General features: G+C 38.0%; 1 protein-coding gene across 1 annotated transcript in view; it reads right to left on the bottom strand.

Annotated features, from left to right (window-relative positions):
- Positions 1–12,902: 12,902 nt before the first annotated feature.
- The window catches only part of LOC126284643 (nuclear speckle splicing regulatory protein 1), a 56,463-nt gene continuing 54,094 nt past the window's right edge, over positions 12,903–15,271 (bottom strand). The window contains exon 6 of the mRNA XM_049983720.1: positions 12,903–14,388. Coding sequence (XP_049839677.1) covers positions 13,952–14,388 — 437 coding nt within the window. The 3' untranslated portion in view covers positions 12,903–13,951. The remainder of the gene's footprint in view (positions 14,389–15,271) is intronic.

Below are 15,271 nucleotides of genomic sequence, written 5' to 3'. Positions count from 1 at the left end.
ATGAAACCAGGGGCTGAAGTCTTATGGATCCCAGGAAAGCCCCCCTCCAAGTGACCCATGAAAAGATTGGTAAAGGAAGGAGTCATCCTTGTTCCCATGGCCGTACCCCTGATCTATTTGTAAGACTGCCTCTCAAAGCAGCAATCTCTTACACTTACCCAACTAATCTGTGACCTATATGCCTCATCTGCCAATTTCTACTGCACCGGACTCCTCTCCTTCTACAAGATCCTGCAGATTATCTGCCTCTCATATTTCCCTGGATGATATCACAAGCCAACCTCTGACAACAACAATACGCCAGACTTCACCTCAAAAAGCTATTCCACCTTTTCCTAAACTACTTCAACAGTGATGTTTCGCTTCCTGTACCTCTACAGCTCCTCAAATAACCACCTTATCAACCACCACTCCTCTCCTACAAACTGAGCTTCACCGACCTCCTTAACATCCCTCAGCCTACACCACTTCCTCCCAGACCAGTAATAACTCATAATCACAAGAACCAGTTACTACAGTACAGTGTTCTCAACCTCTCGCCCAAAGCAATCTCCTCCCTGAATTACCAGTGTTATCCAAGGGTCTCACTTTCAGCCCTAAACTTGCATTTAACTGTGCTTTGGTGAAGGACCTGCTTTCCTTTACATGTAATGTCAACTGGAAATATCACTTCTGTCAGGAGCATTAATTTGGAGTTGGAACGGCTACTTGGATCTGATGTGGGGTCACACATTGGTGTGATTCCTGTTGATTCACTCTGTAGGTGGGACTATCCTAGACATGGCCTACAACTCAACAAGAAGGGGAAGGGTGAACTGGCTGGGCTGATAGCAGGAAATTTAAAGGGGGGAGGAACTACATCTCATGGTGGTAACTCTTTTTTTTAGTGTAAGATCAGTGTTCAGTGGGAAACTCAGCCAGGCAAGTACTAAAGATGTTAAAAAAGTTCAAGATACAAAAGTAAAATGAAAAATGTTAGTATATTTCATCAAAATATTGAGGGATTGAAGAATAAAATTGATGAGCTTCTGCTTTGTTTAGAAGATATAGAAACTGAGAATGTAATAGATGTACTATGCCTGTCTGAGCATCACATTGTCACTGATATGCAAAAGGTTAGCATCAATGAATCGATGGGTACAAATTAGCTGCACATGTAAGTAGAGATAATATGATGAGAGGAGGAGTTGCCATATATGTCAAAAGCTACCACAGTGTAAAAAATTTAGAAACTAAAAAATTTTGTGTAGAGCAACATATGGAAGCATGTGCCACTGAACTAAAACTAAATGATGGCACTTTCATAATTGTAACAGTGTATAGGTCCCCCTCAGGGAATTTCCAGCTATTTCTAGAAAACTTGGATGCTTTGTTGTGCTATCTGTCAGACAGGGGGAAGCAAATTATCATTTGTGGGGATTTCAATGTTGATTCCCTGAAAGAGTGTAATAGGAAGAATGACCTAGTAGTATTACTCAGTTCTTTCAATTTGAGCTCCATCATTGATTTTCCTACTCAGATAACAAAGAACAACAGTTCATTGATAGATAACTTTTTTATAGACCAAGATAAGTTTAAGGACATAAATGCATATCCTGTTGAGAATGGTCTTTCAGATCATGGTGCACAGCTAGTTACAGTACATGACATAGCACCATGCAGTATATCAAATCAGAATTTCAAAGCAGTGCATTCAATTAGCAATATAAATATTGCAAACTTTAGGGAAAGCCTACAGCAGCTAGACTGGGGTGAAATGTATTAGGAACCCGGTGCAAACTTGAAATATAACTTATTTCACGACACATTTTTAAGGGTATTTGAAAATTGTTTTCCCAAGAAAATAGTTAAACCTAATTCCAAGAAAACATATAAAAAAAAACCTTGGATAACTAAAGGAATAAGAATATCTTGCAACCGTAAAAGAGAACTGTATCTAACAGCAAGAGGGAGTACTGACCCCGAAATTGTTCAATATTATAAAAACTATTGTGCGGTACTAAGAAAAGTTATTAAAAAGTCCAGAAGCATGTGTATCATGTCAGTAACTCTGATAATAAAATTAAAGCAATTTGGAATATTATTGAAAGGGAAACAGGGCCACCAAGAGCACAGGAAGACTTTAGTGCCATAAAACTGAATGACAAGTGTACTAACAAACAATCTGAAATTGGAAATATTTTAAATAATCATTTTTTAAATGTTGTGGAGAAAGTAAGATCTAGATCTTCACTAGAAGAGGCCATACCTGTGCAGTCTGAAACAACTGTATTTCCATGAACCTCTCCCTCTGAAATCAGTAAAATAATAAACTCACTGAAGAGTAAAAGCTCTTACGGAATTGATGGCATTTCCAGCAAGATACTTAAAGCTTGTTCCCCACAGATAAGTAGGATTCTCAGCCACGTATGTAATACCTCTTTGGAGCAGGGTGTTTTCCCCGATAGACTGAAATATGCCATTGTAAAACCATTGCATAAAAAGGGGGATACGTCGGATGTCAACAACTATCACCCAATCTTTCTTCTGACAGCTCTATCAAAAATTTTTGAGAAAGTAATGTATTCAAGAGTAGCCTCCCATATATGTAAAAATAAAGTACTAACAAAATGTCAGTTTGGTTTTCAGAAAGGCTTTTCAACAGAAAATGCTATATACGCTTTCACTGATCAAATATTAAATGCTCTGAATAACCGAACATCACCCATTGGTATTTTTTGTGATCTCTCAAAGGCCTTTGACTGTGTAAATCATGGAATTCATTAAGATAAGCTAAATCATTATGGTTTGAGGGGGGCAGTGCACAAATGGTTTAATTCATACTTAACTGGAAGAATGAAGGAAGTTGAAATAAGTGATTCATGTAATGTTAATACAACAGCTGATTCCTCGAACTAGGGGCTATCAAGCACGGGGTCCCACAGGGTTCGGTCCTAGGTCCTTTACTGTTCTTGATATACATTAATGAGTTACCATTCCACATTGATGAAGATGCAAAGTTAGTTCTTTTTGCTGATGATACAAGTACAGTAATAACATCCAAAAACCAAGAACTAAGTGGTGTAATTGTAAATGATGTTTTTCACAAAATTATTAAGTGGTTCTCAGCAAACGGACTCTCTTTAAATTTTGATAAAACACAGTATATACAGTTCCGTACAGTAAATGGCACAACTCCAGTAATAAATATAGACTTTGAACAGAAGTCTGTAGCTAAGTTAGAATTTTCAAAAATTTTTAGGTGTGTCCATTGATGCGAGGTTAAACTGGAAGCAACACATTGATGGTCTGCTGAAACGTCTGAGTTCAGCTACGTATGCTATTAGTGTTATTGCAAATTTTGCCGATAAGAATCTCAGTAAATTAGCTTACTATGCCTACTTTCATTCACTGCTTTCGTATGGCATCATATTCTGGGGTAATTCATCGTTGAGTAGAAAATTATTCATTGTTCAAAAACGTGTAATCAGAATAATTGCTGGAGCCCACCCACGGTCATCTTGCAGACATCTATTTAAGGATCTAGGGATCCTCACAGTATATATATTCACTTATGACATTTGTTGTTAATAATCCAGCCCAGTTCAAAAGTAATAGCAGTGTGCATAGCTATAATACCAGGAGAAAGGATGATCTTCACTATGAAGGGTTAAATCTGACTTGGCACAGAAGGGGGTAAATTATGCTGCCACAAAAGTCTTTGGTCACCTACCAAACAGCATCAAAAGCCTGACAGATAGTCAACCAACATTTAAAAATAAATTAAACAATTTCTAGATGACAACTCCTTCTACTCATTGGCTGAATTTTTAGATATAAATTAAGGGAGGGAAAAAAACTAACTTCAGCATTAGTGTCATGCATTATTTTGTGTAATGTAATATCTTGTACAGACATCTTTCATTAACCTGACACGTTCCACATCATTACGAAGTGTCGTATTCATGATCTATGGAACAAGTATTAATCTAATCTAATCTACTTTGCAACCCAATCCCAAAACCTTTCCAACAGCAAATCTGACATTGAACCCTCCCTTGAACAGTTCTATGATCCCAACTCGATCCACTGCCACTACCTCACATTCATCCCTTAGAAGCCTTGCAAGAATTCCTCATATCCAAAATTGTTTCACAGCCTTTCCTCAGGTTCCTACAACATGACCCTAATCTGTCCTCTGCAGAACTCCAGGCTCTATGTTCCCTAAAAGCTGATGATGCCATCATTATCCTCCCAGCAAACAAAGAATCTACCACTGTGGTACTTGACCACCAGGATTATGTTAGTGAAGGTCTACGCTAGCTGTTTTACAGCTCTACATATAGCATCTGCCACGAAGATCCCATCCCTGTGATCCAAACTGACCTGCAGTCCCTCCTAAAAGCCTCAGGCCCCTCACAAGGACTTACATCTCAAACCCCAGAATTTCTTACCTCACCCAAACCAAGAACCTCCACCTTTTACCTTCTTCCTAAGATCTACAATCATCACGGTCGTTCTATAGTTGCTGGCTTCAAAGCATCCACTGAATGTATATCTGCCTTAGTTGATCAATACCTGCAACCCATAGTACAAAGACTTCCCTCGTGTATTAAAGATGCCTACCATTTCCTAGATCATTTGAAATCTATGCCCGTCCCATTCTCACCACACACCTTGCTTGTCATCATTGACACCATCTACCTCTATACCAACATCCTCCACACACAGTACAATGTCTATACGGTGCTGAGCATTTCCTCAGTTAACACTCACCTGATTCCAAGTCTATGACATTCTTCTTGCTCACCTTAATCAACTTTATACTTACCAACAATTACTTCACCTTTGAGGGACAGACATTATCCTCCCAGCAAACAAAGAATCTGCCACTGCGGTACTTGACCACCAGGATTATGTTAGTGAAGGTCTACGCTAGCTGTTTGACAGCTCTACATATAGTATCTGCCACCAAGATCTCATCCCTGTGATTCAAACTGACTTGCAGTGAGATCAGGGGTAAGGTCACGGGAACCAGAATAGCTCCTTCCTATGCCAACCTTTTCATGGTCAATTGGAGAGGGCTTTCCTGGGATCCATGTCTTAGGCCCTTGGTTTGGTTTAGACACGTTTATGACTTTATCGAATCATGGTGAGGCTGACCTGTTAAAATTCGTGCAATATCTACATATCTTCTCCCAATAAAATTTCACATGCTCCTATTCCGAATCCCATGCCACTTCCCTTTATGTTGATCTCATCCTAATTGAAGGCCAATTACACACCTCCACCCACATCAAACCCACTAACAAATGACAGTGCTTACTTTTTGACAGTTGCCATCCTTTCCATGTCAAATGTTCCCTTCCATACAGCCATGGCATTCGAAGCAACATATTTGTTTGGCTGCAGACACTTTACAGCAATACACCACCAGTCTCACTTCACCCATCACTGGATGCAGTTATCCCAACAGCCTACTTGAAAAGCAGATTTCCCAGTCCATCACACCCAATCCTGGTACTGCCAATGCCTTTTTTTAAAAAGACAACTTTGGAGCACACCACTTGTCGCCCAGTATTATCTTGGTCTTGAATATATCATTCAGCTACTTTGACAAGGCCCCATGACTTCCTAAAATCATGCCCTGAAATGAGATCCATTCTGTCTGTGATTTTGGCCACCACCTAGAATAACTTTTTGTCACCCTACCAATCTGCGCAATTTCTTTGTCAGAGCCTGTGCTCCTTCTGCATCCATCTCCCTGCCCTATGGCTCCTACTGCTGTGATCATCGCTGGTGCAGTATTTGTCCTATGCACCTTCCTACCACCACCTATTCCAGCCTTGTAACTGGCAAAGCATATACTAACAGAGGGAGAGCCACCTGTGAAATGGCATACATTGTTTACCAGCTTTTTTGTAAACACTGTTCAGCCTTTTACATTGGTGTGACTACTACTTAGTTATCACTAAGGATGAATGGGCATAGGCAGATGGTGTACACAGGCAACACACAATATCCTGTTACAGAACACACTATACAACAAGACAGTCAAGACCTCAGTGCCTGTTCCATCAAATGCGCCATCTGGGTTCTTCCCCCAGACACCAGATTCTCACAACTCCACAGGTGGAAACTAGCACTGCAACATGTCCTTAGTTCTTACCACCCACCTGGCGTTAATTTATGTTAATTCCTTCCATTTCAGCATTTATTCACAGTAACTAATACTTTCTTCACTTCAGTTCAGTTTTCATTTTCTGACTTGTCTACTTTTTACCATCCCCCATCTCACCTCGTTACATAAAGTGCACTTAGCTTTTCACTCTTATTAAATCTGCACTGCTAACATTAGGATGTTGAAGTTGAGTGATTGTAGGAGGGTACAAGACGACTTAGACAAAATTTCTAGTTGGTGTGATGAATACAGTTAACTCTAAATGTAGAAAAATGTAAGTTAATGCAGCTGAGTGGGAAATACAAACCCGCAATGTTCGGATACAGGATTAGTAGTGTCCTGCTTCACACAGTCATGTCGTTTAAATATCTTAGTGTAACATTGCAAAATGATATGAAATAGAACAAGCATGTGAGGATTGTGGTAGGAAAGGTGAATGATCAGCTTTGGTTTATTGGGAGAATTCTACCTGTACAGGAGACCGCATGTAGCACACTAGAGTGACCTAGTCTTGAGCACTGTTTGAGTGTTTGGTGTCCATATCAGGTCGGATTAAAGAAAAACATTTAAGCAATTCAGCGGGCTGCTAGATTTATAGGTTTAAACAACACACAAGTGTTATGAAGATGATTTAGGAACACAAATGGGAATCCCTGGAAGGAAAGCAACATTCTTTTGTAGGGAAACTACTGGGAAATTTTAGAGAACCATCATTTGAAGCAGACTGCAGAATCATTCTGCTGCCACTAATGTACATTGTGCGTAAAGACCATGAAGATAAAAGAAATCAGGGCTCATATGGAGGCATATAGACAGTCGTTTTTCCCTTCTAATTGCATGTGGAACTGGAAAGGAGATGACTAGTAGTGGTATGGGGTACCTTCCACCACACGCCACAGTGCAGATCGTGGAGTATCGATGTAGATGTGGGTGTAGTAGAAATGGGTACTCTCTCACATAAACAGAGACTGCATTACATAATAAATCATGAAACAACTGTTGGCCAGAAGGGGAAGGTTAAAAAGAGGGTAGGGCACGTCATTCAAACCCTAGGTTGAGGAAGTTCCATCTGTCATGAGGATGAGGGTAGAACAATCTCAACCTCAGTTACAGATAAGTCTGTCTCATCCTGGAGTCTGAGTGACCTGCTCTTTCCTTTTAACCTAGATGTTTGCTAAGTGACCTGCTCTTCCTTTTTAACCTAGATGTTTGCTAATGAAAATGTAATCCTCTCTCAGGTAGCAAAGGACTTTTAAGAACAGATGAATAGCAGTTAGCTCTAAATGGAGAAAAATGTAAGTTTATGCAGCAGAGTGGGAAATACAAACCCGCAATGTTCGGATACAGGACTAGTAGTGTCCTGCTTCACAGAGTCTCACAGTGGGTCTAAAAAGATACTACATAATGAGCGTGAACAAAAACAAAATAAGGGCAATGGAATGTGGGTGAATAAGGTGATGCTGAGGAAATTAGCTTAGGAAATTTACACTAAAGGTAGTAAACAACGTTTGCTATTTGAGGAGCAGACCAGCAGAAGATGACACAAGTAAAGAGGATATAAAATGCAGAGCAGTTTTCTTAAAGTATTTACAAGTTAATCTCTTAAGGAAGTGAAACATGGATAATAAATTATATGGACAAGAAGACTATAGTCGCGTTTGAAATCTAGTGTTACAGAATAATGCTGTTAAAAAAAATGAGTATACAGGACAATCAATGAAAAGGTGCTGAACTGAGTTGGAGAGGAAAGATATTCAGGGTACAACTTGCTAAAAGGAGGTTTCAATTTATAAGACCATCCTGAGGCACCAAGGAACACTCAATTTGGTGATGGAGGGAAGCTTGTTGGAGAGAAGGGCAAAGATCGACTATAGTATGCACGTTCATATTGATGTAGGTTGCAGTAGTTACGTAGAGGCTACGAGACTTGTCTACGACAACAACATGGAGAACTGCAAAAAATCAGTATTCAGACAAGTCATTATGCAAATCCATGAGCAAGATTTGCACTGCTGCTGGCCATTAAGTCCATATATGTAGAGATTTCTCCATACCCTTTGATCATACATCATTCTTGGCAGGTTTACAGTAATACTAGTTAACCACTGCACTGAGTTGGAAGTCGCTTCTATGTTAAGTACTGGTAGGTCTTTTTCTGGTGATGTATTTTTCCTCTGCCTACATTTTCATATATAACCAACTGCCTTCATACCATTAGGAAATGTATAGCATTTTGCTCTTTAAGAAGCTGTACCTGTGTAACAATTTTTATTGTTTCCATGGACAAATTTATTCCATATTTTCTACTGTCGGACTTTAGCTCTTAGCTCATCATGTAAGTACCAGTTTTATTCCAAGTACTTCTTTTCAGTGTTGTCACATATTAAGTGTTTTACACATTTATTAAATAAACATATAAAATATGTTTAAAGTAGGTGATTTTCCTTCTGAAGAAGATATCCTTAGTAGTATTGAAACCTTGTCCAGGTTTTTTACATTAAACTTATGCAAACAGTTGACTGTGTACTGAAAATCTACATACAATTGCTGCTGTCACCCATATTAAAATTTTTGACATTTTGTCTAGGCCATTTTAAGTGCAGCAGTAATGGTAGGAAATTTTATCCTATCTGACAGTACTGTTTTCATCTTGCTATTATTCCCAAAAAGGCTTTCAATGCTGTTCGCCAAGAAATACCAATGACCCCTGCAACACAGCACTGAACCACCAGGATCTCCTGATTGTCAGAAGATAATATTTTCTTCTGTTCAACACTTACGGCACCATTTCTTGTGGCTGTTGTTCACTGAGGACACTATCACTACACCATTTCATGTGTTTGTATGTATCTATGCAATTATGTATTACTTTTAGCTGAAAAATCCCTGCATAATTTGTAAAATTTTCTTGTTTGTGAAAGGAACACTATTTACCAACACTGCTTTAACATACAACTTACCATTCCCCTTTGGGACAAAATGGAGTAGCTCAAGAAACTGAGAATTCTCACTTCCACATGCCGTCATTTCTTTTATTAATATCAAAACAAGAATTGAAACCCAGACAGTAGACGGAACTAGTTGCCAATGAAGTGACAGGTCAAATGACACCTGAGACACATTTAATAGTTTCAAACTGGGCCACAAATCAGTTGCAGCTTTTATTGATAACTCCCCTAAAGTCATTAACTGACTGCCAATATAGCTCAAAATGGGTCTTGTGAAGTTATCAAATAAGTTAAATACCCTCTTAGGTAGCCTCATAAACACAAGAATTATAATTATTTTTAAAAAAATTCTTTATAATCCTTTGCTTGATACTTTGAAAAAGCCTATGCCTGTGGTGCCTGCCTGAGAAGACCCAGCGAATTTTAATCAAAATTGTTTATTTTTGATCCCTGTGCTTTCTATCAATGCTACAAACAGTTCACCGAAATTTGTACACAAAGCTTTCGTTATCATAGTTCTCTCAGCCAAATTCATGTAACTCCATCTCATTTTGTGTCATAGATTTTGTTTAATATTCAATAATATACTAGATTATTTTTGCTTCATTGTTTTCTGGTTTTAATTTTGTGCATATTATATGCATTTGATTCCTGGACTTACTAGTTACAGTTGCAGTTCCAGTACTTATAACTTATCCCCTAAATTAAGCACATTTCTCTCTTCCTGCAATATTGCATTTGATGTTAACAACTATTTCTTATCATTTTTGTTTGAATTATCAATCACTTGAATAAGAGAAACTGTCAAACTCCTGTAGGTATATATTCAACAGCAAAGTATTTTGTAAGATCATTATCTACCATGTGTCACTTCCCACAATTACTCCCATACATTTTCTGTACTGTATTCTAAATGAACTTCATTACCTAATCTTCACTCAAGGGGATGGATGTTTCACAGTTATTGTATGACTGCTCTGTTAGACCACATCACTTGTTTAACAATTCAGACTGCCAGATCTAAAAATTGTCATTTGTAGTTGCTCTATAATCTACCTTTGTAATGGCCATTTGTCGTCGAAAATATAGGGTGATTATAATTAAACTTTCAAACTGCTATAGAAATAACACCACTGGTCAGAATGACATCAAATTTCAACAGAATATTATCGGAGAAGGGGGAAAATGCATAGCAGAAGAAAAATAAATAGTTACAAAATGTAGGAACAGATGGCACTGTAAGCATCATAGTTTAATAGTGGTCGACTACAAATGACAAATGAATCATACAACAATGCCTAAGGTGTACGTTTGATGTTAAACTGTACTACTCAGTGTGCATAGGTGTACAGATGTTTTACTGTTAGTTACATAAGCCTATCCACCACAGCACGGTCATATCACATCAGATGGGAAAAATCAGTTTGTAATTGTCCTGAGGCCAAAAACCGCATAAAAAGCATCACTCTCATCAGTTTTTAATTGTCATGAGGCCAAAAACCACATAAAAAGCACCAATCACATCAGTTTTTAACTCTCCTGAGGCCAAAAACCACATAAAAAGCATCAATCATGTCGGTTTTTAATTGTAATATCATTATCTACCATGTGTCACTTCCCACAATTACTCCTATACATTTTCTGTACTGTATTCCAAATGAATTTCATTAGCTAATCTTCATTGCAGAGGCCAAAAACCGCATGAAAAGCATTAATCAAAATCATGTCGGATTATTAATTTCCGTGTGACTGGTGCAAAACATGTTCAATATGCTGTCCACCGTTTTCTGCAAAAACTTGAAATCAAGAAACAGCATGTTTCACAACACATCCAAGTGTTTCCAGGGTCACATTCAGAATGTGTTGTGAAATGCGTGCCTTCAGTGCAGCTAAGTTTGCAATTGGGACACTGCACACAACATCTTCCAGATAGCTCCACAGCCAGATGTCACATGGATTAAGATCAGGTGATTGGGATGACCTGGCTGTAGGGAAATGGTGGCTGATAATGCTAGCATTTCTGCAGTAGCATTTCACTTCAGCAGTTGCTTAACTGGATTTGAAATGTGCAGAGGTGCGTCATCTTGCATAAAAATAATCACATCTACACAGTTGGAGAGCTGGAATGACGTGGTTGTGCAATAGACACTCATAGCACTTACCAGTGACGGTGCAGGTAAGAGGACTGGAAGCACCTGTTTCTTCGAAAAAATATGGCCCTATGATAAACGATGCGATAAACCCGCACCACACACTGACCTTTTCAAGATGAAATGGTACTGGTTGATTTGCGTGTGGATTCTCAATTGCCCACAATCGACAATTCTGTGTACTGACATCCTGTCAGTGGAAGTGGGCTTCGTCTGTCCACAAAATCTTTCACGGCCAATCATGTCCACTTCCAAGCGAGGAAGAAATTCTAAAGCAAAGGTCTCTCTTGATGGCAGGTCAAACAGGAAGCAAATCTTGCATATGGGTAATTTTGAATGGATAGCAAAGAAGGATATTTCGTAGGATTTTACACCATGCTCAGGGGTTATGTCCAATGTTTGGGCAATTATCTGTGCACTACATGTTTGCACACAGCCACAGATCTTCTGCATTGCTGTGGCCACTGCTTCCACTGACATCAAATTAATTCGATTCCTCCCTCTACCAGGTTGCACATCAAAGGAACCCATATATTTGAATACCCGAATAATTTTCTCCAGATCTATGGCAATTATCTGACCATTGTCTTTTTTCAAACCCTTCAGTGTCCAGAAAGTCTGCTGAGCGACGTGCACATTGTCATCATTCTTGTAATACAACTTAACAAGCAGAGAAGGATCCTGCACTGAGACAGTCATGTCGAACTTCGCAGATGTGAAAGAAGGAAAAGCCGTATACCTGGCGTGTTTATGCCAATGTCAATGGGTCATGCGCATGACGTGTTTTCATATACATATTCTGACACATACAGTGTCATCTACTGATCGATTTTCACACTATCAATTTTCTTCCACCACACATTTTCCACTCTCTCCGATAATATTCCATTGCAATTTGATGTCATTCTGACCAGTGGCGTTATTTCAAAAGCAATTTAATTATAATCACCCTGTACATCACATTTGGACAACAAAAACTATATATTCATGCATTCAGTGCTGTCTGAAACAAAATTACCACTTACCTCTGCACACAAATGAACTTTCCAGTTGTAATTGTCTTTACATAATGTAACAACAAATGTAATAACTAGCCCCTTAAATACAGCATTCAAAAAAATATGTTGATACAGTCTATAAAGTAGGGATGATGTGTGCTTTTCAAACAATTTAACACAGCATTTAAAGAACTGCAATAAAAGTTTTACTGGGTCTGTGAGAGATTCTTCCCCAAATTTCAAAGACACTAGTATTAATTAAGGTGGTTGATAAGCTGATAACCTATTACAGCTCCACCATAATACTGTCTTCTCGACCAATAAGGCATTTTCTTTATTACTGTTTTTGATGGATAAACCCAACTAGCTTTTGGAAACTGTGTTCCACTGAGGAGTCGGGATTCTTTAACCACTGAAACACAATCTGACTGGCTTCATTTTTTCTTGCCTACCTGTACCACCTTCGAACAGCTCTTTATCTATGCCAATCTACTCAGTAGTCATTGATGGAAAAAAAAAAACTGACTGATTTAAAAGCTTGAGTTCCGCTTGCTTTGTGATATAGCTGATTTGGACTTCATCTGTTCCCTCACCTCTTTCCACTTTCTGCACCTCATTCCCAGTTTTTATCTTTTGACATTCGATATCTGTGTTACAGTTTGTATTTAATTATATTAGATTGTAACATAACAAAACAATGATTCTTCTTTGTTTATCAATTGTAGTACAGCAACAAAAATAAAAAACAAGCAATTTTCATTAACATCTATGTTCTGTACATTTTCTTCATTAATTTGATATGTTACCAGACATACAATATAGATCATATTTTGTACTATTCTTTAGTTAAATCTTTCCACTGACTTGGCAGAATTTCTTTTGGCACAACTGCTTGCAACAATGCAGTGAGACAAAATACCGAAACAATACACAGATAGATGAAAGAACACACAACATGAAAACAGTGTTGTATAACTAAAAATATCAACAACTTACATTGAATATTAAGAAATACAAAAAGTAACATATTACAATGCAGTAGTGAAACCAGAATGCCTAGAAATGAATTAGAGAAACTAGAAGTATTAAAGAAAAGAATGAGGAAAATTTTAGGTCCAGTAAAAAGCATGTTACAGTGTAAATTAAGAGGTAATGATGAAATATATCAAAATACAGTAAAAAATAGCAGAAGAGAAAGACAATATATATTTTTTTATACAGAATTAATTACAAGGTTTATACAAAAGATCTGTAAGTGTCTATGGAAAAAGAAACGAAGTCAGAAGTGAAAAGTTGTAAAGTCAACATAAAAGTCAAGATCAGACATATTTTCTGAAGGTACTTGATAAAATTAGAATTCCAAGATAGAGGTAGCATGAGAGAACATGCTAAGTACTCTATGGGTGGGATGCTAAATTAAAAAAAAAAAAAACACAACCCACCACACACACACACACTACTGTAGGGAGAAAAATAGTAAATGAGAAGGAACTGAAATTGTCATGTTACTGCTAGCTGTTTGTAATGGGAAAACTACTTTTTCCCTGAATTCACCAGCCAGTCGGTCATTTACAATGTTGTCTCTTAACAGTTATCAAGCACGCACAAAAACAGTAAACAAAACAAATTTCAAATCTGTGCATAGAAATATCTACAACAGCTGTAGCTTCATATGTTTTAAAACACAAAAGATTATCACCCAGCAAGCCTCGCTGCTTTCCTAGCATAGTATCGCTCCAATGCAGCTTCAAATAGGGGGCCAACAGTACGTTTTTCCCAAATGTTGCACTTTGGAACAGGCTCTGTAGTCTCTACAGTTTCTTCACCGACTTTCTCATCTCCTTGTTTGGTTGTGTCCAATTCCTTTGAGTCTTTTGCAACAGCCTCCATTTTATCAGCTCCACATTTGTCTTTGTTGCTGCTGACATTTTCTGAAATTTCTTCTGAATCACTCGAGTCATCACTCGAGCTGTCACTAGGGGAACTCGAACTGTCCGATTCAAGAGTGTTTTTATCACCATTGGAGGTTGGTTCTGTTCTCTTTCTGGTGTGAGTATCTTCTCTATCAGAAGAAGAGGCACGACGCTTTCTGTATTGTCTTTCAGTAGGAACCATCATGCGCTTTGCGTCACCTGTAACAGACATAGAAATAATGTAAAACTGTGGTTGAAAAATTTCGTTCTCTAAACGGTAATCTGATTAGTACAGGATTTGGCATATTTCCCATTTAAATAATGCCGGTCAACATTTTTGGAACTGCTGATATGTGAACACATGATGTGCACCTTGAAATCCCACTCAGCTCTATGCAGCAGAGTTTTGGGGACATGGTTTCCTCAGAGTACTGCCCTTATGGGCATCCTGAAGGCTCTGGTGTTTAAGCCTAAGGATGTCCTACCAATCTGCAACAATTTTCACATTCCACTGCTTATATCAAAAGAGAATTAACTAAGTTGCTGAAACTTCGTTATCGAACACCTGTCTTTGTGTATCTCTATTATGCTTTGAAGTGTCTTTAATCAACAGTTGGTATTACTGTTTTCATAGTGTTTTAGGCAGTTTTCTTGTTTCTACCATTGGCTATTCTGTCCAGCACTGAAATAGGTTTGCAAATTCAGTGCAGCATGCACTGATGCCACCAGTATCTCATCAACTATTGCTCCAGGAAATGAAAATATTTCAGCTGCTCCAAAAGCATTTACATGTTTAGATACTGTCTTGTGTTGATTTGAATCTCAAAATGAAAGTGACCAGAATCAGATATCTTTTCGGAAAAAATATGTGACTTAGCTGCTTGTGAGTGTCTGGGCTTGCATCGACAGGCCATACATTTCTACTGGACATGCCAAATGTATACATATGACATATATTTCATTAAATAGGCTATATTACACAACTCCTATTGCACTTGCCTTTGTAATAACAAAAGAGATTCTTTTTTGTTATAAATATATGTACTTTTTGTTGGTAAATTGGTAAATACAAGTATACAGTTCGATTATGAGAATAAACTGG

The sequence above is a fragment of the Schistocerca gregaria genome, chromosome 8 (genome assembly GCF_023897955.1).
Source record: "Schistocerca gregaria isolate iqSchGreg1 chromosome 8, iqSchGreg1.2, whole genome shotgun sequence".
NCBI lineage: Eukaryota > Metazoa > Arthropoda > Insecta > Orthoptera > Acrididae > Schistocerca > Schistocerca gregaria.
Note: the sequence above shows the minus strand (reverse complement) of the source record. Positions and strands in the feature narration are given on the sequence as shown.